Consider the following 24,693-nt stretch of genomic DNA (forward strand, 5'->3'; position numbering starts at 1 on the left):
CGGATGACGGTGCACTTGCTGGGGTTGAACTCCATCTGCCATGTTGATTCCCACTGTTCGAGGCTGGATAGGTCCTGTTGGAGCTGCAGACTGTCCGCTGGAGAGGATATACGTTTGAAGAGTAGGGAGTCGTCTGCAAAGAGTTTGACGCTGCTGAACTGAACGGATTCAGGGAGGTCGTTGATGAAGGCTAAAAACAGGAGAGGACCCAGGACGGTCCCCGGCGGAACTCCGGACTGCACTCCGACTGGAGACGATAGGACGCCCTCCAAGGCCACCTGCTGTTGACGCTGACTGAGGAAGGCAGAGATCCACTTGAGGGTGTCGTTTCTCACTCCGTAGTAAGCCAGTTTCGTGAGCAGGCGGGCGTGGGGCACCTTGTCGAAGGCTTTGGAGAAGTCCAACAGGATGGCGTCGACCTGGGCTCCCTCTGCTAGCTGCCGGGCAATTTCATGGACTGTGACGATGAGCTGGGTTTCGCATGAGCGTTTACGCCGAAAGCCATGTTGACAGTTGGTAAGGATGGCATGGTGGTCAAAGTGCTTCATGATGGAGCTGTGCACCACGTGCTCGAGTATCTTGCAGGTGATGGAGATGAGCGAGACAGGGCGGTAGTTGGCTGCAAGGTGTCGTTCCCCTTTCTTGAAGATAGGCACCACCCAGGCCTGGCGCCAGTCAAGCGGGACCTCCCCAGTATCCAACGAGAGCTGGAACAGTCGAACAAGGATGGGCGCCAGTTGGTCAGCAGCCATCTTCAAGATGAAGGCTGGAATGGAGTCTGATCCAGTTGCCTTGTCCGTCTTCAGGTTCCTCAGGAGCTTGCGGACACCACCTTCGTCAATGTGGATATCATCCATCGCCGGGAAAGGGCTGTCGCCCATACTGGGGATGCGAGATGTGTCCTCGGTGGTGAACGCCCTCTGGAACTGTTCGTTCAGGATCTCCGCCTTCTTGGCGCTGTCGCTCTGCAGGAAGCCATCTGCGTTCTTCAGTGGTGAAACTCCAGCAGAGTCTTGCCCCTTGCTTTTCACGTAGGCCCAGAACTTCTTGCTGTTTGTAGTGAAGTCTTCACTGACGATGTCTTCCATGTACTGCTTGTGGGCGTCTCTGATGTGGAACTTGACCTCTTGCTGTAGTCGCCTGTACCTGTCGCGGTCACGCTTTTTCCCTGTCTTTCTTGCTTTCTTGTGGGCTCGTTGTTTTCTTCGTATGGCTCTTCTGATGTCAGTGTTCATCCATGGGTGGGAGTAGCGGCTGGCAGACATCTTGCTTGGTACTCGGTTCTCCATGATCTCATGAGTCTTGGACTTGAGAAGAGACCACAGTCCATGGACGTCATCTGGGGCGGCCATGAATTCAGGAGTGAAGTCAGGGAAGTCTTGCTTGATGCCCTCAGTGTCGGCTTTCTTCCACAAGGTGATTTTCCGGCGAGTCAGACGTGGTCTGAAGGGGGCGAGGGCACAGTCAAAGAGGACGATGTCATGGTCGCTGTTGCCGATAGACGGTAGGGGTCTACAACGCTGGCTGAGGCCTGGGTGTGTTGTTATGATCAGGTTCAGGGTGTTGCTCTTGCGCGTAGGGAATCGTACTAGCTGCTCCATGCCAGCGTCTGCAATGGTGTCCAGGTATGCTCTGTTCACCCGCTCTGGGTACTGGCGTCCAGCAACATTAGTGGTATTCCAGTTGATGTCTGGTAAGTTGAAGTCACCACCGACGATCAAGATGTTCTTCTTTGCCTTTTCTTTCAGCTTGTCAATTTCTGATGTCGCCTCTCTGGTGTACCCCTCATCTGTTCTTCTTGGTGGTCTGTAACATGAAGCTAAAAACAGTTTCTTTCTCTTGGAGATCTGGTTAAATGCGTATCAGAAAACGATGCCCTAGGTGATAGCAGAGGTCACCCATCCTAGGACTAACAGAGCTCGAAATTGTTTAACTTCCGTGATCGTAAAAGACCGCTATCCCGAGAAATCCAGCTAGGGTCCAACCACTGACTTGTCAAGTGTTAAACCAGTTCTGAATTTAAATGGACCTGAATCAGTCTTGAGAGGGTGAATCCCAAAGCGGCTTAAGCGCTAGCGGGAAAGGTCTGAACGTAAAATTCACTAGCAAGAAGCTATGAATGTAAACGACCTAGGAAGGAAGCAAGAGTCCTGGTGAGCGCTTGCTGTAGTGCCAAACATGGAAACGATCAGTGCCGAAGGATGTCCACTCAGAACTGAGTAAGACAAACTCTCCAGGTGACCACAAGAACGAGAGAGGCGTCGCCAATCTCCTCACTATGAACGAGAGTGACTCCCGAGTATATCATACCAGAGTCCTTCTCAGTGAGAGAAAGAGTCATGAACGGGCACAAGTTAAACTTTCAGAAACGCTCACATCCCTATGCACCGAGGCTGTGAGATGCAGCCTGTTCCAAATCGGTTACTGAGCCGAAGTAGGCTACTGTTGGTGCCTGACCTGCTTCGAGTGTCTACCCAAGCATGACTGAGAGTGTAACGCAGTACAGAAGCGATAGAAAAAGCGACCTTCTCCTCTGAGTGAAAAAAAGTCGTATGAGTTCTACCACGTGCTCGGGAAGCGATAGTGACGTAGGTCACTCCAAGGGGAGGTAACCCCCATGGCTAGCGTCCCTAGCTACGCTTCCACTTACACTTTTTTGTTTGTGGGGTTGCTTCCCTTTGACTGTTAGACGGGTAGCGATTTTCAGGACCTTAGCATCTCTGACTGCGTCAATGCTTATATGTGATTCGGAGTAAGAATATGTAATTTAATCACACTTAGACAACTAGATACTCGAATGGATAGATGTTGCAATAAAAAACGCTCGCGCTGGACCCGAGTACTCCTCAGACATTCACACACACACACACACACACACACACACACACACACACACACACACACACACACACACACACACACACACACATACTCGTCTACCTACATCTGTGGGGTACTTTTGCCCTGCCCTAAAATCACTACCACTGTGAGGTACTTGATAATTACCACTTATTTCGAACAGTTGGGCTTAAATGTCTGAAATGGTTTCTTTTACTGACAAATGAGATGCTGTGGGTCTGGATAAAAGCAATATTAATGTAATAGCTTCTGAAAAAATTTGCAAGTATTACACCATCATAATGGGGTATTATGCATAATGAATATTCATGAGCTGACAGGAAGTACCTCACAAAGTGTGTGTGTGTATTTTATTATTAGCTGTTGCTTTGAACCTTTGTGCTGGTGATGTCATGTGCTAGAAATGTCATAATATATTAATAATGTAATATGTTGATTGCTTTTGGTCCTGTGTCATCCGTTACACGTGTACACACACTAAATATGCTTTTTTGTGTGAATTTGCTCCTAAAAGTAAAAAAATATGTTTTATGTTACTGTGTCAAATATAATCATCTTTGGAGTAAAAATACTGCGTTTTCTGTAAAATTTCAAAAAATCATGTAGTATAATAATAATAATTAATAATAATATAACCATGGTCACACAAGTTTTTAATTTAAATTTTATTAATCTTAAATTAGCGAGGCTCTAAACTAAATTTTATTAATTTTAACTATAGAAATGTCTGATGAAATGTGATCAGAAATGATATGGTAAACTGGTACATGTATTGAATTCTTGATTTTGGAAGGAAGAATGAGTTGTGGATGAATGTGCTGTGTGTCTGTAGTGTAGTGTTGTGTATGAGTGTACTGTGTGCCTATAGTGTAGTACTGTCTATTAGTGTACATGTACTGTGTGCCTGTAGTGGAGTGTTGTGTATGGTGTAGGGGAGGGTGGGGCAGGTAGGGTCAAAAAAATCCTTTTTCACTCTCATTCAAAGATTAACCAGTGAAAACATTTCAAACAACTTTTTAAGAAAACTTTAATCCTTTTGCAATACAATAATTCAACATTCGAAAATAAATCGTTCTAATCATGAGAGATAAACGATAAATAAAAAGGTCACCAAAAATACCCAACCTGCCCCACCACGGGGCAGGTTGGGTACCCCTGTGGGGAAGGTTGGGTCAACTTGAGAAAACCAGCTATTATCCTGCCAAAATAAAGGTAAATTAATAAATTGACTAGCTGAACGATACCACAATTAACCTGTGTACATAATTGAGATATGAAAACAACCAACCAAACAAAGAAGAACAAGAAAATTGCCAATAGTAACAACTTACCAAAAACAAACACGAAGCAAAAAATAATATTAAAAAACATCAATGGAAAATAACATAACTTCGCATGTCTGTGCGTGTTGTTATTAAAAACATAACTGAAATAAGAGGTCAGGGTTGAATACAAATGGTGCCGTTGCTGTTGCAATAAACAGAACCTGTCATTCTGTAACACAAACAATATTTATAACTCATACACATGAAATACACGCACCCATCAACACACAATCGCGCGCGTACATACAAACAAATTCACCTATGATTCATATTTCATGCAATAACAAATTTATCCTACATACGTGAGAGAGACACTCGTGAGATAATAATCGTTCAAATCACACGTGTGTATATCATGTAAATGAGGTCATGTCAAGCAAGTCTGGCAGGGACCTGTTTTTCCACTGCTTACAGGGCTGAATATTGGCGGTCGCCCGATCGCCCCCGGCGGGTTCAAATCGCGTCGGGCGGGTTCGAAATTCTGCTGAAATCGCCCGCCGTGCGGGTTCAAATTTCGCTGAAGCACAAAGTCGTCTGTCACTTCTCTACTGCCCACTCATCCCCCCCCCCCCCCCCCCCCACTTTGAGAAGGACTCAGGACTACCACCAATCAAGGCCAGACACAGTGGCTAGACAGCTACCCCTCTCCGCCTCACTTGACCGTGTCACCACCCCTCCAGTGCCACGAGCCGCTGGCGATTGCATCAGCAGTCAAAATAGCTACTACCCCCCCTCCCTCCCCCCTCTTTGCGCTATTCACTTCAACCCCTCTCTTATCTTATTCTGCGCTGACCAATCCTTCAGAGACTTTCCTCTCATATAAAAACTCGGTCATTGACCCCGGGTAAGAAGGTCAGTGTCTGGACAGGCAGCTGTGTTCAGATTGCAAGTACCGATCATTGACCCAGGTCTCAAGGCCAACCAGCTTTTACAATGCCTCGACTGCAGGACATTTTCAGTTAAATACACGTAAGTAAAATATGTAGGATAAACAGAATACTACATGGCTTTCGCTCGCAGTTCAATATTAAATTAAAAAAACTCGTGTAAATCTGGTACGACACAGCAAGCCATGTAGTATTCTCTATATGTAAAGAAGGGGCAGGTTGGGTAATGACGGGGCAGGTCGAGTCACTGACCCAACCTGCCCATACCCTACCTGCCCCGCACAGGGTGCACAAAGAAATCGGTCTGTTACGTTTCGATTCAATTTAAATACGAATTTAAACAGCACAATTCACTTCTAAAATGAATCAGGTGTGTATACTAAAGATATCATCCATGAGCACCCTGTTAATTCACGTATAGAACAAAAAGTATGAGAGTCAAAAAAGTCACTTACTGTCAAATTTCATGGTGAAACCACCGGATCCATACTTGCACATCACTACCATTCAAACAAATTGGCGATAGGGACGCACTGGGACATTCAAAAACATAGATCGGAAACGAAACGGGAATATCTTTTCAATTGTGAGAGTTATTCAAGGTGACCCAACCTGCCCCTGACCCTACCTGCCCCACCCTCCCCTACTGTGTGCCTGTAGTGAAGTACTGGATGTTAGTGTACTGTGTGCCTGTATACTGTCCGCCTGGATAGCTCAGTTGGAAAAAATACAGCTGAATGAGCACCCAGAAGTCAAAGCAACCAGCAAAAGATCGAAGAGAGAAAATATAGAATGCTACTTTGACACATATAATTTCGTTTCATTTTAATTTTGCTTTACGGGTCCCGCGGACCACGAAGGCCAAATCAGGACCCCACATGCTTAATAACTACAATTTCAATTACCTACACATCAATCATTGTCAGAAACCCACAATAAGTCAGTGACAGTTGCCTTAAAAACCAAAAAACAAAACAAAAACACACAAGCCCAAAGCCTCGCCATCCGCTACAGTGCTGAACCAGCGCAGTGAGCCAGCCGTTGAAACCCACCGCTCACCCAGAGTCCTCAGACCCACCACCACACAGCCACCCTGCAAGCCGCGTGACTCCGGGCACATGAGGTTGGAAAACAAGCCAAACTCCACGACACATATATATTTACTCATGAATGGCCAAAAAATACGGAGCTAATACCTACTTTAGGAAGATTGTGTCATTGTTACACACGTACATCCATAAAGCAGTGTCTCCATGCGCGAAACAACTTGCGGCAGCCGCAAGCTGTGACGTCATTTAGTCACAATGTATTGCAGGGATTTCTGCCGCACGGCGACCGCAAGCAATTCGCTCCAGGAGCGAAAGAAAAAAAGAACGCATGCGGCAGAAATCACTACAACACATTGTGACCATATTACGTTATAACTTGCGGCAGCCGCGCGGCGACCGCAAGTTGTTTCCGCGCAAGGAGACACTGCTTTATGGATTTTTTTTTTTTAATCCAAATCACACATTTTTGATGAGAAATTTGAAAATAACCAAAATGGTTAAAATGACATTACAGGATTTTTGACAAAAATTTCAACTGGCCGCAATAATTCAATAACGCATTCTAAATGTTTATATTTCACACACTGACTCATTGGAGTATTTGTTTGTTTGTTTGTTTATTTGTTGCTTAACGTCCAGCCGACTACGCAGAGCCATATCAGGACGAGGAAGGGGGGGATGAAGGGGGCCACTTGTCAAGCGATTCCTGTTTACAAATGCACTAACCCATTACTTGTGTCCCAGCAGGCTTTAGTAAAACTAAATTAATACCTACTGGAAGATTACCAGTTTCCAGTATGTTAAAATAGGCTTAACCTATCTACTGCTGGACTTACATCAGAACACTAACAGATTAAACTATACATGAATCGCGAGACAAGCGGCAAGAGAAGAGATTTTTGGAAAAAATACAGGTGAATGAGCAAGAAGGCAGAAAAAAGAAAAGAATTCATGAAGAAAAAGAGAGCATGACAGGAAAGAGGAACCAAAAATCTACCTAACAGCAAACTAGAAAGCTCCTGCGGTTCCAAAAACAGGAGGGGCTTTTAATTTCATAACCGCAGTGCCCCACTGCGGGATCATTGGAGTATATAATACACAAACCATGGAAAGTTTACAATGACAATAGTTCTTTTAGTTTGCCAGTTGTTCTGATCCGGTGTGAGAAAGTCTTTTTTTCCATGCCGCGACGTTGGTTGTTTCCGTTTCAAGTGTTGACAGATGAAGGATTCTGAACTCTCTTGAGTTCTCGCTTTCTTTTTTCAATTGCATTCCTAACAGTGCACTTAATTTTCAGCCAAGATTTTGCCTGCAGCAAAGGTTCTTTGGCCAGAATGTTATCGCAATCCGCCTTTGCGGGAACACGAAAGCTGTCAATGAAGCTGCTGAAATGCGTACAGATGGCTTTGTTCTGATCTGGAGAGAGAAAGTCTTTTTGTCCATGCCGCCACGGTTTCTGCTCCCTTTTTTTGTGCAATGCTCGTTTCTCATTCTGACAAGACGAGGAAACCGTAGGAAGTTCATGAGATGATGCTGTTGAAGAGTTTCCTTCTTCAGCAACACTGTGGCTGGTTGATGTAGTATGAGCAGGCATCAGGTCATCTATTTCCACCTCTTCTTCTTCCTCAATCTCAGAGTCTTGAAACTCCAAATCTTTGTTCAGATGGATGTCACTGAGAGATTTTCCTTGAAACTTTGAGATCTCCCCAGTTTCCGCTGCCATCAACAGACGGCTTACTTTCGCCAACTGATATGTGTCACTTGGGAGCCGATAGTACTCACGATGCACCAAGATATTGTGACCTAAAAATCCACAGACTTGCTCCAGTTCGTGCTCGCTTAAGTTCAGTATTTGTGAGACAGTAGCCAAGTGCTTCCGAAGCTTTGTGCTGGTGATGTTTTGTGGATTCTGGGCCCCGCTTGCTTCAACGGCTTCTTTGAGACAGGTGTGACCAGCGAGATGTTGCTCTGAGTCAAAATAAGGTCTGGCAAAGACGTACGGGTTGGACGACATTACACCAACCTCTTCACGAGAAAGCAGTAGCTGCTCAATTTCGGCATGCATTGCTTTCGTTAACAGCACAGGCACTCTGCGTCCTCTTTTGCCACACACCTCAACTCGTGTGAAGTGAGCGACAAGTTCTTTCTCCATGTCCGAGAGAGCGCTTAGGATGTCATCCTCAGGCAAGGAATTCTCCTTTGCCGCTTCAAAGTCTGTAAGCAAAATCCTGGCAGCTTCACCACTCCTGCGACGATTGAACATGATGATGTTCGACAGTGAAACCTTAGCAAGAGCATGCCATGCTGCAACTGTTGGCTCTGACCTCAGGGTGTTCAAGCACCGTTCCCTTTCCTCCGCCATATATTTTGTCACTTTCTTCATGTCTTCCGTCAGTGGCAGAACATGTGGCTTGTTGTTTTGCTTTGAGGCCAATGTTGAGAGGGCAGCAGATGAGATGTGTTCTTTCCAGTCAGAATCGCATAGATCCACAAAGTCCGCAGACACTTGCTGCAGTTCACTGTTTCCCTCTATGAGTGCTTGACTTCTCAGAATTGTCGCACACTTCTTGAGAGAATGCCCAATCTTAAGGGCCAGTGATGGATTTTCATAAACATGTGTGAGTGAATCATACCCACAGAGTTTTTTGACAGCAGAAATCACCACAAGGAACTTGTCGGGACGAATACAAGATTGAAGTGCTGTGATTGTAGAGTCCTCTTCTCTGGCTACCAACAAGAACCGGGCAAGCTCTCTGATTTTTTGCCGCATGAATTGTCGTCTGTGCTGCAAGTGGCCATGTTTCTGATACAGTTTTTCGCCGAACTTCACAATGAGGTGATCTCTTTTAGCAACAAAAGTGAAGCCATCAGAATGCATGCCATCAAAAATGTTTTCCTTCAAGCCTCCGCTGCACTCCATGTTGGATGGAAGCAAAGATTCAGCTCTGGATATGACGTTTCTTCCGTTTTTTGAAGTTTTCCGGAATTTGCAGCGTTGTTGGTGCCGCCACAGTTCGTTTCTTACAAAGAAGCCCAGGCAAAATTCACAGGGGATGTAGCACAGAGGGTTCACTTTTTCTGAGGGTGATCGCCAGGGTATTAGTTTACCCTTGTTTTTTTTAAGAACGCGACAGTTGTGATTATAGTTACCAAGGTTCCGCACTCTTTCCAGCAGAAAACGCCTTTCTGCTGAGTTCTTGGGTTTAGACAAAATTTCCACTATTTCAGGTTCCTTCTTATGTTTCGAAAACTGGTGTTTAGCGAGGTTGGTGCTTGGGGAGTTACAGAACTTGCACCAGTTCTCTTTATCGTACACTCTTTTGCCATTTGTATTTGCGGCAATATGGATTCTTATGCCGCTTGGTCGAGTATTGGTCGACGATGAAGGTTTAGATGCTGGCTGGGATGAAGATTTACTCCCGCTTGGTCGAGTGATGCTTCTGGACGATGAAGAAGAGGGTGGCTGTGATGAGGTGTAGAGACCTGCAGCTTTTAGAGATTCAGATGGAATACCTGGTGACCACCTTGCACCTGTTCACACACACACACAAGAACGCATACTTTTATTTTTTTATTCACAACTTACTGAATTTTTTTAGCTAGAGTCAGAAATATTATTACATATTGCTTATAGCCCAGCAGACAGACAAACTAAAAACAGAGTTCGGAATTGGTGAAACCAAAATGGTCCCACCGCTCGATCACATCTCCGACAATGGCCGATGTCAAAGGTCAGTTTGCCGTGGACCAATAGAATGTACATAGGCATAGGCATGTGCAGTCAATCAGTGTAACATTACACATGATTACCCCCACCCCCACACCGTTCATGTTAACTTTATTACTTGCTCAAATTGCTGTCAACATACCTCAGTCTTTAATTACAATGGAATACAACAAAAAATTACATAACAAAACAAAAACACTTATCAAAGAAAACTTACCTCTTTTTTAGAAACTACATGATTGTTATCCACATGTAATCCTTATTCAACCTTTTTAACGTAATACGAATGCTAATAAAAAAAGGATGAGACTAACTAACCATCAGATTTACGTAGAAAGGGAAAGATGATGGACTCATCGGATTCACTGGTGGTCCCTGGCACTCCACATGGTGCTGTGGCGTCATTGTTGCTCGAGTCAGTGTCATCTTCTGAGCCGGGAAGATAGTCATCGTCCGAGTCGCTGTAAGAAGACCACTCTGGAAACAAACAGATTTAATTAGGCCAAAGAAAAAAACAAGAAGAGCAAAGCTCATACGACTCACATGCATGACCTTGACCTCAATATGACCTTGACTTTCAAGTGACCTTGAAGGTCAAGGTCAAACAACAACATGGCAAATTACACTAAGAACACTTTTTTTGCAACTTTTGCAAATTTTTCCTACCTAAATACACATGACCTTCACCCAAGGTCAAGGTCACCCAAGACAAGACTGTTAATTTTAACAACCAGAAGCACAACAGTGTTTAGTATGAGTTTCTACCAAGAGACAAGGTCAATTTTAGTGGTTCACAGACCTGTTTTGGTCACAATTCAGAGCGGTCAAAGTGACCTTGACCTTGAAGATACGTAACCAAAAGTGTATCAGTATGAAAGAATAACATGTGCCTCACCCAATTAGGAAAGTTTGGAAGAGTTAACTTCCATAGTTAAGGGTCAAGGTCACTTTAAAATATGCATACAATCCAAATTTGAAGGACCCCTGTGACCTTGACCTTGCAGCAAGATCAACCAAACTTATATCAAAAGATAGGGCTTACTTTGATCTATAAACCACGTATAGGTGAGGTAGCCATTATCAATAGCTTGGGAGAAAATTGGGAAAATGTGAAAAATAGCTGTTTTTGAGACAACATTTATGGCCCCTGTGACCTTGACCTTGATGCAAGGTCAAGTTACCATGTATGCTTTTTGAGGCCTTGTCACCATGCACCATCATGCCACATTTGGTGCTGATAGGCCTAATAGTGTCTGAGAAAAATCCAACGTTTAAGTTTTCGGACGGACGGACGGCCGCCCGGACGACTAGGGTGAGTACATAGACTCACTTTGCTTCGCATGTGAGTCAAAAATACATGTTAAGGTTGTTAAGATACTCTGATCAGAATTCAGGACAACTTGATAAAAACTTGGTATGAATGTAGGTTACACATAGGGATCAATGGAAATGGAAAAGGTGGGGATAGTGTGCACCCCTTCTTCATAAATTTTAGATACCCCATAGACCCAGTGAATGGATACACACACTACCTGCTAACGTAAGGTAGATGAACGCACACACACACAGTTTAATATTTTTCACACAATCATATGAAAGTGTGCACCACTTCATTTTTGCTTCTTTGCCCAGTAGTGTTCTCTTTCAGATATGGCTGACAATGAAGGAAACATAAATTGAAGTTGAAAAAGACGCACAGATTTGTCAGAGCTAACACAATGACTACCTCACAATGTGTGTGTACCACCACAACCTTGGCTTTGGATTAAATATACACATTACCCCACAATGATGTTAAGATGCATGGACACACACACATATGATTAAAAAGCGCTGGTCATCTAAAAAACTTTTAAAAAAATGCACATCAGACACTGATCAGAATTCAGGACAATTTGATAAAACTTGGTATGAATGTAGGTTACACATAGGGATCAATGGAAATGGAAAAGGTGGGGATAGTGTGCACCCCTTCTTCATAAATTTTAGATACCCCATAGACCCAGTGAATAGATACACACACTACCTGCTAACGTAAGGTAGATGAACGCACACACACACAGTTTAATATTTTTCACACAATCATATATGAAAGTGTGCACCGCTTCATTTTTGCTTCTTTGCCCAGTAGTGTTCTCTTTCAGATATGGTTGACAATGAAGGAAACATAAATTGAAGTTGAAAAAGACGCACAGATTTGTCAGAGCTAACACAATGACTACCTCTCAATGTGTGTGTACCACCACAACCTTGGCTTTGGATTAAATACACACATTACCCCACAATGATGTTAAGATGCATGGACACACACACATATGATTAAAAAGCGCTGGTCATCTAAAAACTTTAAAAAAATGCACATCAGACACTTACAAAACACTTTTCAGTCAGGTAAGACCAAAGGACATTACACTCAATGAACTAATGTGTTTCTGAGAGTTCAATGACCCATCAATTCAAAGCAAATAATTATACTAGGTACCGGCAGTGCTATCAGCAGCAGTGCGGGAAAGGCAAAACTTGAGTGAAATATGGCACTTTTCAACTTACTCTGCTTCAGCAATTACTAACCAAATTTTAAAAAAAATGGTATCAAAATAAAGATCATTTTTTCAATCTTTTATTAATGTGTCTTGTTTTGTCAAATATGAGTGTGTGAGAGAGAAATTTAATTCCAAACTTGACCACGGTCGGCAAATCCCTCGGTGGCTGACGCTCCTTTTCTCGCGTTGCTTTGAACCACGATCTACAGCTGTTGGGGAAATTCCTTTCTCCTTGACCCCACAACCTTCAAATTAGCATATAATTACCATATTTTGGTTCATCTCTTCCTGTAGATTGTTTTCGTATAAGTTTTATTCCCAAAGAATGGATGGAAAATTTTGAACTTTTAGTTCAAAACTATTGCTTGTTTTTAAACCTTTGTATCTCACAAACCGTACAAAATACACTGCAAGTCTTATAGTGCGCTGGAAAGCTTGTTTTCTGCTGAAAACAGTGATATACGAAACTAAGAGGTCAGGTCAATGGGAGCCAATCGCAAGCCGGGAAAGCCGACCTTCACATTCAAACCACACACATGTTCGCATGTCAACAATGGCGAATCGAGGTTCAAATGCTGCGATTGAGAACAGTACAGATTACCCTTGGCTCAACGCATTCAGGCCTTTCATCGGTAAATATTGTTTTGTTTTGTTGTATTAAAGTTATCTAAAGAAGCTTAGGCCTATATTTTGTTTCTCTTGTCTGTATCTTCGTGTAGATTGTAAATCAAAGTGGTGAAGTGGACCGGTCTGAAATTGTACTGTGTTTCGCTCATACGCTACTGGTGTCGAAGCTTTTTATTTTTCTTGCTGTCTTTTCTGTTGACTTTATGTACTTTGGTTGATACTTTGAACTTATTTGATAGTATTTTTGTCATTATTGTAACAGGATGGCACATTTAAGCGTAGATATTGACTGTTGTGTACGAAAGTGTTAGACCGGAAGTAAGGCGTCGAAGGTTTCAAAGAATAACTCAGTCAGGTTTCGTGTTCTACTATTTGGCTTTTTTCGTGTTGTAGCCTGAAAGAAATAATTCTTTACGTGAAAAGTGCACCTTGTTTACACGCAATTGCTTCTCAGATATAGTTTTAGAAGTGCAAAAGTCCACATTTAAGTGCTCTCTCTCTCTCTCTTTTAAAAAAAATTTTTTAGAGCAAAAGTGAAGTAACTATTATCATAGAGTTCAAAACAAAACACAGATGAGACAAACCATTTGATTTAAAGATGTCAATTTACTCATGAGTTTTGTTTTTATTTTATTCAGAAGATGACAACTTTGATCGACTAAGCAGATGGATGTCAAGCGCAGGACGAGGGAGAAAAGTTGCCCTCCCCAAGCATCAAGTCCTTACAAATCGTCTCCTCATCCAACTTGATCAGTTGCGGCTTCAGCTTGGGAAATCATGGGAGGATATGGAGACTCTGTTTTCTTCCATCTGTGACAACAGTCTTCTTCTTCATACAACCCTGAAGGAAGAGGTCAGGCGTGCAAACAAACAAGCTGCTGAAGTCCACTCTAGTGAAGGTGATATTGTTGCATTTGTGTATGCTGATGTGGGCGAGGAAATTAATACCAGAAACATTGGGCCCTTCTTGCAGAAGTTGTGACTTACAAGACGCCATCTTCTGTCTCCTGACTCTCTGTGTGACCTGCCCAGCCCTACAGAACTAGTGACAAATGGGACACTAATTGACTTACTCATGTTCCAGAAAGACGAGAGGCATACTTTGTGCAGGCAGTGGTTTACACATGTTGGACTTAACATTTCAGACTTGTCTGACAAGCAGCTTAGAGCAAGACTCGACAAAGTACGCAAACCATATGACACTTTCTCTAAAAGTCTGCACAGAGGCAACAACGAGGCGAAGCTGAAAGACTATTTATTTCAACAGCAGTCTCATTTTCCCCTGGTATCTGCGATGCCTACTGTCCCGTCTGTTGTGCCTTGTGCAATAGAGAATGCACCTGCAACACCCCCAGCTGACCATCCAACCGGAGATGAATTGACTCATCTAAAGATTGCATCAAGTGGCAGGCAGTTAGCTGCACTACGCAGGAGCAATGAAGAGCTCAGTGGGAGTCTGTTGGAAGCAAAGAACCGAGAGATGATTTACAAGGACCTTCTCAAAGAGAAAACTCAAAGCGTAACCACCTTGCAGGCAGACTTGACAAAACTTCAAGGCAAAGCTGAACGTAGTGCATCTCACATAAAATGTGTGGAAACCCAGTTGTGCAGTGCCAAGGAGTACATCGGCAAAATTCGGCAAACAAACTTTTACAAGAGACTGAAAAGGCAGGAAACCAACTTAAAAAAGAGAGAAGAAAATCTGAAAGATCATGAGGATGGTGGGTGCATTCAAACAATTGAGCGTCTGAAGCACAAACTCAAGTTGTGTCAGACTGCTAATTCAAGTCTGAGAGCCAAATTGAACAGTGTGAAGGAGAAGCGACAACAAGACTTGGACAGACATAATCAGCTGACTGCTGATCTTCTTGAAGAAGCTGTAGTACATACTGTGAAGACAACAGAGGAGGGCCCCAGGAAGAAATTCACGCATGATGTCATCAAAACTACCATTGGACTCATTTCTTGTGGGGTTTCTGCAAAGAACAGTGGCCATGTCATCCAAACAGTTGCGCGCAATCTGTTCCACACCGATATCGACGACAAAGATGTACCATCTGAACGCACATCTCTGCGGTTTGCGGATCAAGGGCACTACCTGGCTAAATACCATGTTGCCGAGACTGTGCTTGACTCTGACAATTTTGATATTCATTTTGACGGAACAACACGGGACCACCGGAAATATGTGGGTCAACAAGTGACCACAAGTGCAGGGTCCCTCAGCTGTGGATTCACAGAGGTAGCTACAGAAGACGCCAAGACTCTTGTGGATGTTACCGTCAGTCTCCTCCAAGAAGTGGCGCAAGTCTACGACAAAGACGACACAGAACGCTGCTTCAAAGCAGCTCTGCAGAAGTGTTCAGGACTGATGTCTGACAGAGCCGCTCCAAACAAGCTCATGAAGAAAGACTTCAACGACCTCAGAAAGGCAACCCTGGGGACAGAGGAGGATCTCCAGTTCCTGTACTGCAACGCCCATTACTTGCTTGGACTTGGTGAGTAAACACATTTCACAGCTTTGTACATGTGTTTCACTGTATCAGTGTCTGTGTCTATTATAAAGGTTAACCTCTATGCAGAGTGTGCTGTAAATGTAATGTGTAAATGATACATTTTTAAGTCTGTATTTTAAACTGTGTGTTTGTTCTGTATTACTATCTAGTATCACTTTGTATCTCTACAATGTCAGCAAATGTGTGTGAATCACTGAATGCTGTATCTTATATTCTTAATTCTGACTGTTTCAGGCACAAGTGCAGAGAAGTCACTGAAAGAACTACAGACCGAGTGGGGGCAGCAGCGTATTGGCCGAGACAACGCAGCTCAGTTTGGACATTGGCAGGCAAAGGAGGCAGCAGCTGTTCGCTATGTGCGGATGGCCTGCAAGGTTCTAGGACCCAGGGGCGATGATCAATGTGGCTGCAGAGATGCATGGCTTGCATACTGTGAGATGACCAACAAGACGTCTACTGTGCCAAGCTTCAAATCTAACCGGTTTAACAGCATCTTTTATGGTGCAACAAAGCTGCTGGCACACCGTGACGACATCATAGAGTTCCTGTCAGATTACATGCCGAGCAGGAACCAGAAGCTGGAAAGTGTGTTGAAGGATGCCCAGAGTGAAGAGGTGAACGTTTTTGTTGCCACGCTTGCCATGGTCTACGAGAGGATCACAGGACCTTACTGGACTCTACTGTGTGCTGGGGAGACGAGCTATGCAGAGTTTTTCTTGCCTGTTGTGGAGCTGCACGCACAGCTGAGAGAGTGGAGAGATTACAGTGCCTCCATTTTCAGCCCCCATGTGCCGTCACTCTTCAGTATCCAAGTACCAGACGCATCGTCACTTGCAGCACTCCTAGATCTGGATGAGGCGACACAACAGAAAGTGCAGCGTGCCTTCAGCCACTTCTGTGTCAACTTTGTTGCTGTCACTGAGCGACAGTTGGACGACTTCCTGCCTGGTGGCCGATACCATGCTGTTCAGGATCCACAAGTGTTGGAGCGGCTGCGGCATTCACACATCACCAACCTCTTGGGAGAAGCCTGCTTTGGGGATCTCGATATTTCCATTTACACGCACCGCAACTCCTCAGTCCACCACCACAGCACTCTGACCATGTTGAAACGGAACAAAACAATGAAGGCTTGGTTCAACCAGAAGTCCAATGAGGAACAAAGGCAACTTCTTCTGAATGCATCCAGTAGTGGTCCTGAAATGCGAAAGCGTCACCGAGAGAATGACAGAGAGGTGAAAGCCAGCAAAAGACAGAAGCTACAGCTTCAGCAGCAGCGGACAGAGGCAGATCGACAGAAGAAGGCAAGGGAGAAGGCAGATATTGCTCAAGAGATCCGTCAAGATGGGGGAGCCTGCAGCAGTGCTGGTGATGTCGACAGGCTGCTAGAACGAAAAGCTCTGCAAAGAGAAAAACTGGCTGCTCTGAAGACCCAGATTCGCTTTTTCCGGCATGTCCTGGGATTCAAGTCTGAGCTTCTGAAGCTCACACAGGACCTTCCAGGCCTGGAACAGTCTCTGAAGGAGTTCCTTGCGTCCCAGGACCCATTCCCAGAACACAGGGACAGGGTGGACAACAACCTTGATGAGGAAGACGAGCCATCAGAGTCCGACTCCTCTGCTTCAGAGCATGAGAACGACCAGCGAGTAGATAGCGACGGGTTTTCATTTGCCCAGACAGGTCAGACAGTGGCAGTGTTCTACGATGAAACATTTCATGTGGGCACTGTTACAAACATTCTAAGCGCAGATGAGGCAAAAGTAAACTTTTTAAAGAAGAGCTCTCTGGACAACAACAGATTTTCTTGGCCAGCCAAAGAAGACAGTGACACCGTCAGCAGTGTGTTTGTGTTTGCATGGGACTTTTTGTTAGAACCGATCTCCACAAATGCACGGATGTGGCATGTCCCAAACAGCACTCTCCAGGAACAATATAACTTGTATGTGGAGAAGTACTGTTGATAAGTAAAACCAGGCAGATCACAATCAGTGAGTAAGTGGATTTCTGTCATTTGTGATTCAGTTTCGTTACAGAAGGTCTTTACTTTTTTCTGATATTTTTAAGAATTAACTTTCAAAAGTGGTGTGTTCAATTTCCACAAAAGAGATGTATCCAAGAGTATGTTGCATTTTGTGACTGCTGTCAAAATTTGATGCATATTTGTCCAGTAGTTCAAAAGTTACAGGCAGTTAAAGTTTGCATATTTCAGGGTTCCTCCGATCTTCATTTCCGCCTGTCAAAATGGTGAAATTCCTGATTTTGGCTCCCTCATTGTGACTGAATGAAGACAACCACATGTCTGTAATTGAAGATTTCTTAAGTATATACTATTGAGAGTAGAAATCAGAAGAATTAATGTGTTTTGATGTCTTTTTGTTTGTTAAAAAAATTCCTAAACGTGCCCAATTATCAATTTTCTGCCATTTGCCACGCCCCCAAATAGCCTTTTTTTCAATATTGACAGCTTCAGTACAAGTGTACTATCCTATTTCATTGATATTTTTGTGTTCTGCAGGCACATGTTAGCAAGATAAACTTGTTTAAGATGGGCATTTACTTAGTACTCAAATGGTGTGTGACCTCAAAAATGGAGAAAATGTGAATACGCACCGCTTAACGCTAACTGTAAACTTTAAAAATCAGATATCTCAGGAAGTATTTGAGATAGAACCTTACTTTTTGTTTTGTTATTCTTGTTTTATACAGAAGAATAAGAACATCTCAAAACATTAGGAGATTTTTCAGACTCATTTTTTGACTGCCGGTACCTAATTATACATGGGTGAAACCTGGCAGCTGTTGTTGTATATATATAGCTCTTTCAGAATATAAAAATGCCTGGGATCCTGAAAAGTTTCACACCTGATTATACAAAATAATATAGAAAAGATGAAGGCCTCACCTCTAGCAGGTTCGGCTGGTTGACGAAATCCCCGCCTTCCGTCGCTGGTCTTTGGCCTGGCACCCTGCCCTGGACTGCGTGAAGACTGAGGTGGGCATCCCTGGCGCCCAGGGAAGTCCCTTCTGTCGTTGCCACGGTGACCACCCCGGCCCCCACTGTCCTCTCGGTTCCTGTCGCAGTCACCGCCTGACCTCCAGCCGGTCTTGACAAAGCGGTCCTCGCCCTCTCTCTCCTGGTTTCTCTCTCGCTGTCTGCCCTCTCGCTCTCGGTACCTGTTTTTTCCCTTATCTCTGTCTCTTCCTCCGTCTCTATCCCTTCCTGCGTCTATGTCTCGGTCTCTGTTCCTCCCCCTTCCTTCGTCTCTGCCCCGACCTCTGTCTCTTCCGCTGTCACTGGGTTTAGATGCTGGCTGGGATGAAGATTTACTCCCGCTTGGTCGAGTGATGCTTCTGGACGATGAAGAAGAGGGTGGCTGTGATGAGGTGTAGAGACCTGCAGCTTTTAGAGATTCAGATGGAATACCTGGTGACCAACTTGCACCTGTTCCACACACACACACACAAGAACGCATACTTTTATTTTTTTATTCACAACTTACTGAATTTTTTTAGCTGGAGTCAGAAATATTATTACATATTGCTTATAGCCCAGCAGACAGACAAACTAAAAACAGAGTTCGGAATTGGTGAAACCAAAATGGTCCCACCGCTCGATCACATCTCCGACAATGGCCGATGTCAAAGGTCAGTTTGCCGTGGACCAATAGAATGTACATAGGCATAGGCATGTGCAGTCAATCAGTGTAACATTACACATGATTACCCCCACCCCCACACCGTTCATGTTAACTTTATTACTTGCTCAAGTTGCTGTCAACATACCTCAGTCTTTAATTACGATGGAATACAACAAAAAATTACATAACAAAACAAAAACACTTATCAAAGAAAACTTACCTCTTTTTTAGAAACTACATGATTGTTATCCACATGTAATCCTTATTCAACCTTTTTAACGTAAAACGAATGCTAATAATTATATAAAAAAAGGATGAGACTAACTAACCATCAGATTTACGTAGAAAGGGATAGATGATGGACTCGTCGGGTTCACTGGTGGTCCCTGGCACTCCACATGGTGCTGTGGCGTCATTGTTGCTCGAGTCAGTGTCATCTTCTGAGCCGGGAAGATAGTCATCGTCCGAGTCGCTGTAAGAAGACCACTCTGGAAACAAAGAGATTTAATTAGGCCAAAGAAAAAACAAATACATGTTAAGGTTGTTAAGATACTCTGATCAGAATTCAGGACAATTTGATAAAACTTGGTATGAATGTAGGTTACACATAGGGATCAATGGAAATGGAAAAGGTGGGGATAGTGTGCACCCCTTCTTCATAAATTTTAGATACCCCATAGACCCAGTGAATAGATACACACACTACCTGCTAACGTAAGGTAGATGAACGCACACACATACAGTTTAATATTTTTCACACAATCATATGAAAGTGTGCACCGCTTCATTTTTGCTTCTTTGCCCAGTAGTGTTCTCTTTCAGATATGGTTGACAATGAAGGAAACATAAATTGAAGTTGAAAAAGGCGCACAGATTTGTCAGAGCTAACACAATGACTACCCCACAATGTGTGTGTACCACCACAACCTTGACTTTGGATTAGATACACACATTACCCTACAATGATGTTAAGATGCATGGACACACACACATATGATTAAAAAGCGCTGGTCATCTAAAAACTTTAAAAAAATGCACATCAGACACTTACAAAACACTTTTCAGTCAGGTAAGACCAAAGGACATTACACTCAATGAACTAATGTGTTTCTGAGAGTTCAATGACCCATCAATTCAAAGCAAATAATTATACATGGGTGAAACCTGGCAGCTGTTGTTGTATATATAGCTCTTTCAGAATATAAAAATGCCTGGGATCCTGAAAAGTTTCACACCTGATTATACAAAATAATATAGAAAAGATGAAGGCCTCACCTCTAGCAGGTTCAGCTGGTTGACGAAATCCTCGCCTTCCGTCGCTGGTCTTTGGCCTGGCACCCTGCCCTGGACTGCGTGAAGACTGAGGTGGGCATCCCTGGCGCCCAGGGAAGTCCCTTCTGTCGTTGCCACGGTGACCACCCCGGCCCCCACTGTCCTCTCGGTTCCTGTCGCAGTCACCGCCTGACCTCCAGCCGGTCTTGACAAAGCGGACCTCGTCCTCTCTCTCCTGGTTTCTCTCTCGCTGTCTGCCCTCTCGCTCTCGGTACCTTTTTTTTCCCTTATCTCTGTCTCTTCCTCCGTCTCTATCCCTTCCTGCGTCTATGTCTCTGTTCCTCCCCCTTCCTTCGTCTCTGCCCCGACCTCTGTCTCTTCCTCCGTCTCTATCCCTTCCTGCGTCTCTGTCTCTGTTCCTCCCCCTTCCTTCGTCTCTGCCCCGACCTCTGTCTCTTCCGCTGTCACTGTCCCCCTCCGAATCTCTATCTTTCCTCTCTTTGTCTGGGTCGTCCTCTCTGCTCCTGCTCTCTCTCGGGCTGCGGTCACGGTCTCTCTTCTCTCGCTCAAACTGATCTTGGTCACGTTCTTGGCCGGAAGACCTCTCCCTGTCTGTGCGAACGGGATCTCTGTCTCTGTTGTCGTCCCTGCTGCATCTGTCTCGCCCACTGTCTTTGTCTCGTTCCTTCTCTCTGCTCCTGTCTCTCTCCTTGTCCCTCTCCTTCTCTTCTTTCAGCTTATCCTCTCTGGGTGATCGTGACCTTCTTGCCCTCTCCTTGGACCTTGACCTGCATGACCTTTCGCTGCGGTCGCTGTCTCCAGGGGAGCAGCTCTGACAGCGCCTCATCCTGCTGGACTCCGAGTCCCTGGACTTCTCATCCCTATCTCGGCCTGCAAATAAGAAAGAAAATACAATGAACATAGCACAATTGAGTTTTTCAAATTCACTTTGTCCCTTTCTGAGAATTTGCTTTACCCCTCTATCTGTTGATCCAGACATGGGATGATACAACGACACGTCTTATTCTACGATCGATAGACAAGGGGTTAACCTTCGCAATACCCGCTAAAAAACTTACGCGCAGTACCTCGTGGGTGCAAAACAACCCATGGTTTTTACATAGGCACTAACTTAATAGGCACTAAGGCCGTAGGACATTATGTACTAAATGAACTAATGTGTTTCTGAGAGTTCAAATACCCATCAATTCAAAGCAAATAATTATACATGGGTGAAACCTGGCAGCTGTTGTTGTATATATATATATAGCTCTTTCAGAATTTAATAATGCCTGGGAACCTGAAAAGTTTCACACCTGATTATACAAAAGAATACAGAAAAGATGAAGGCCTCACCTCCAGCAGATTCGGCTGACTGATGAAATCCTTGCCTCGTACCCTGCCCTAGACTGCGTGAAAGCTCAGGTGGGCGTCCCGGACGCGCATTGAAGCCAATGGTGTTGGTCCTATTGTCCGTTTTGTTCACCTCTTCCACTTGTACAATGCCGTCACTAGGAGTTTCTGCCACCACACAGAAAAAATGTTATGTGAAAACTTTTTTTTTTCAGGCAATTTTCACTGAATTTCAGGCAGCTATTCGTTGAAGGTTTACATTTTGTATTGTTTGTATGTTCGTCTTATTTGGGGCGAATACGGAAACCCTGTTATTGATATTTAATCTCTCACCTGTAGTCAAACGCTCCTTATTCATATATGTATATGAGGCCATCCACGATACTGGGCATGGCTTCCATGTAATTTACACAATGTTGTGTAATCACAGGTGTGATTTTGGAGAAAACACTTATTGGCTGTTAATAATGCCATTCTTTTATTATGCCCTTCTCATATATTGTAGCTTTATATGTGACCCAGTTCAAAGTTGTTTGCTATAAAATTGTTTTGGTGACAGAGAATCAACTTGGAAACCATGTAACCAACATCATGATCAGCACTTGCGTCAACAAAAACCCATTTTTCAGCCAAACTGTTTCAAGCATCTAAATTCCACTATCATATCATGTCCCAGCTGCCATAAACCCCAAACATCTGTGTACCAAATCAGTTTCCCAGTATCATGGACGGCCACATAATTATACAAACTTCCACATAAAGAAGAAATGCTCACAGTCACAGCGCTGTGAATGTAAAGTCTGAAATGTTTTTGTTCTTCTGAAATTTGTTTTGCGAAGCTTACCTGCTGTAGCTTTGAGCTGATTCAAAGCCAGCTTCAGAAGCATGCTGCCTCTGCTATTGGGGGGAAACTTCTGCGACATTTCAAACCTGAAAAAAACAAACCAGTACTGAGTACATGTACAACAGAAACAAACCAATTGAGCAACTAGTTCCTGAAGGGCTTCTGAAAGGGCCATTTCACTGGTAGACGTTTGCGAGGAGAAGGAAGAAGGAAAAGATAGAGAAGAAGAAGGAAAAGACGAAGACTGAACAGGGGGAGAAGAAGATAAAATGGAAGAAAGAGAAGAAGATGGAAGAAAAGGAAGAAGACAAGAAAAGAACAACTTTACAGGACGGGAACCCAGTTTCCGTGCAAACGCTATTTTCGGGTTGCAGTCTATTCTGCCAAGGATTTTGACGTCATTGGTGACGAAGTTTAACGCAGGAGTGGTCAGACGAGATCTGTGCCAAAAATCACGGACGATGCCGATCAACTGATAACGATTTTGTTTTCTTGAATCTCTCCGAGCGAAAATGGAGCATTTTTCCTAAGGCACTATTTTGAGAATCTTTGACAGCCTCACTTGCGATCCAGACGCACGTTTGAAAATCTTACATGTTGTCGTCTGCTACTGCATGATCTAAATGATTGGGAAAGTGCCTCATTTTGATTGAAAATCAGCTCAGTTTGTTAAGAAAAATCGTAACACCAGTAATACGTCTTATATCCGTGGACGGGCAACCCCGTGCGATAAAGTGACCAAATGAACGAAACCATTTGCGGATTCACCATTTGGGAATACGCGTTGCCTTTGCGACCGAAACCTAAAACTTTTCAAACAAGAGCTATTGAACGGAAGAGTAAAGACGTGTTCGACTCTTCATGACATCAAGCAGGTCAAAAATCGGTAAATTAAATCGATTTTCTAATAAAAGTTTCAGTTGCACGGAAACAGGGGACGGTTTGAAGAAGTGGCCATTGTCACATGCTTCGTTCTTTCCCGTACATTTCTGCTTCTTGATCATGCCGAGTCTAAATTTTGGTCTCGTCCGTTTCTGTTTTGATTGAACTTAACAAGCCGCATATATTTTGAAAGGAAGCTTTTCAAGCTTCAATGAAAGGTGACGAAAACCCTTATTAGCACGGAAACCGGGTCTCCGAGTATAGATCTACAACAAACTTTTACAAAGTCGAGACAACAGAAGTCTTCTGAGAAGAATTTCAGCTGACGCCAAATATATGACCACTAACTGTCTACAGTGCCGACATGGTGAAACCATTCTGAAATTCTGAAAACTGTCTGGTGTACAAATAAAGGTTTGGCACAAACTTACCTCAATGAGTCTGCCGCAGTGAACAAAATACAAATGGCGTCACGCACATGCCTGAACTTGTCCACTTGCGCATGCGCCGAAGGACGTGATGTCACCATGACGTCACCTCATTATCTTCTCCAATAAAAACTGTGTGTGCAGCTGAAATCACCCACTGTGTGTGTGTGTAGGCACGGGTTCCCGGGCGTTACTATGGGGTATTGCAGATAATCATATAAAACGCATCACAATGATATTTGTAAGCGGTCTAAGGGGTTTGCCTTGTGGGGAATAGGAAAAAATACCCCATAAATTTTTGATACCCCTTAGGCCCGGTGAAAAGGTGTACACACTACCTCATAACGTAAGGTAGACAAACGCACACACACACACACACACACACACTCTCTCTCTCCCTCACTCCTTCTCTCTCTCTCTTACACACACACCCACACACACACACACACACACACACACACACACACACACACACTACCACATCTCCATTCTAAAACACGTCTAGTTCCAAATCAAAAGACGACATTCTATTTTCTTACGTCACTATTCTTGGTTTACGGTACCATTCGGCGGCTTTGCTACGAGTATAGCATAGTCTTGGTTTGCCGAGACCTTGCACCGTTCTATCAGACTGCCTGGCTGGCTGTTGCACCGCGAATTCCTCCCACCGCCAAGTCGTTTTTTTGTGGTTTATTTCGCATTTAGGTCCCAGGTAACATTATGAAGTTTTAATACGATCAATT

At 43.9% G+C, this 24,693-nt stretch overlaps 3 protein-coding genes across 4 annotated transcripts in view; 1 reads left to right on the forward strand and 2 right to left on the reverse strand.

The window, feature by feature from the left end:
* LOC138982313 (WW domain-binding protein 1-like) overlaps positions 1 to 24,693 on the reverse strand; it is a 38,717-nt gene that overhangs the window by 8,804 nt on the left and 5,220 nt on the right. The window lies entirely within an intron of this gene.
* Positions 3,869 to 24,323, reverse strand: LOC138982282 (uncharacterized). 2 transcript variants are annotated; one of them, XM_070355530.1, is made up of 8 exons: positions 23,954 to 24,323; positions 22,641 to 22,726; positions 21,800 to 21,964; positions 20,447 to 21,334; positions 19,501 to 19,659; positions 18,436 to 18,975; positions 10,166 to 10,324; positions 3,869 to 9,651 (listed from the first exon to the last, which is right to left on the reverse strand). In XM_070355530.1, the coding sequence occupies exons 1-8, from the start codon at positions 24,049 to 24,051 to the stop codon at positions 7,328 to 7,330; spliced, it is 4,419 nt and encodes a 1,472-aa protein (XP_070211631.1). In that variant the 5' UTR covers positions 24,052 to 24,323; the 3' UTR covers positions 3,869 to 7,327. The 2 variants fall into 2 exon arrangements, with proteins under 2 accessions (XP_070211631.1, XP_070211632.1); XM_070355531.1 differs by lacking the exon at positions 18,436 to 18,975.
* Positions 13,562 to 18,265, forward strand: LOC138982283 (uncharacterized). The gene is made up of 2 exons (XM_070355532.1): positions 13,562 to 15,515; positions 15,768 to 18,265. The coding sequence occupies exons 1-2, from the start codon at positions 14,093 to 14,095 to the stop codon at positions 17,492 to 17,494; spliced, it is 3,150 nt and encodes a 1,049-aa protein (XP_070211633.1). The 5' UTR covers positions 13,562 to 14,092; the 3' UTR covers positions 17,495 to 18,265.

This window comes from Littorina saxatilis, linkage group LG12 (assembly GCF_037325665.1).
Source record: "Littorina saxatilis isolate snail1 linkage group LG12, US_GU_Lsax_2.0, whole genome shotgun sequence".
Taxonomy (NCBI): Eukaryota; Metazoa; Mollusca; class Gastropoda; order Littorinimorpha; family Littorinidae; genus Littorina; species Littorina saxatilis.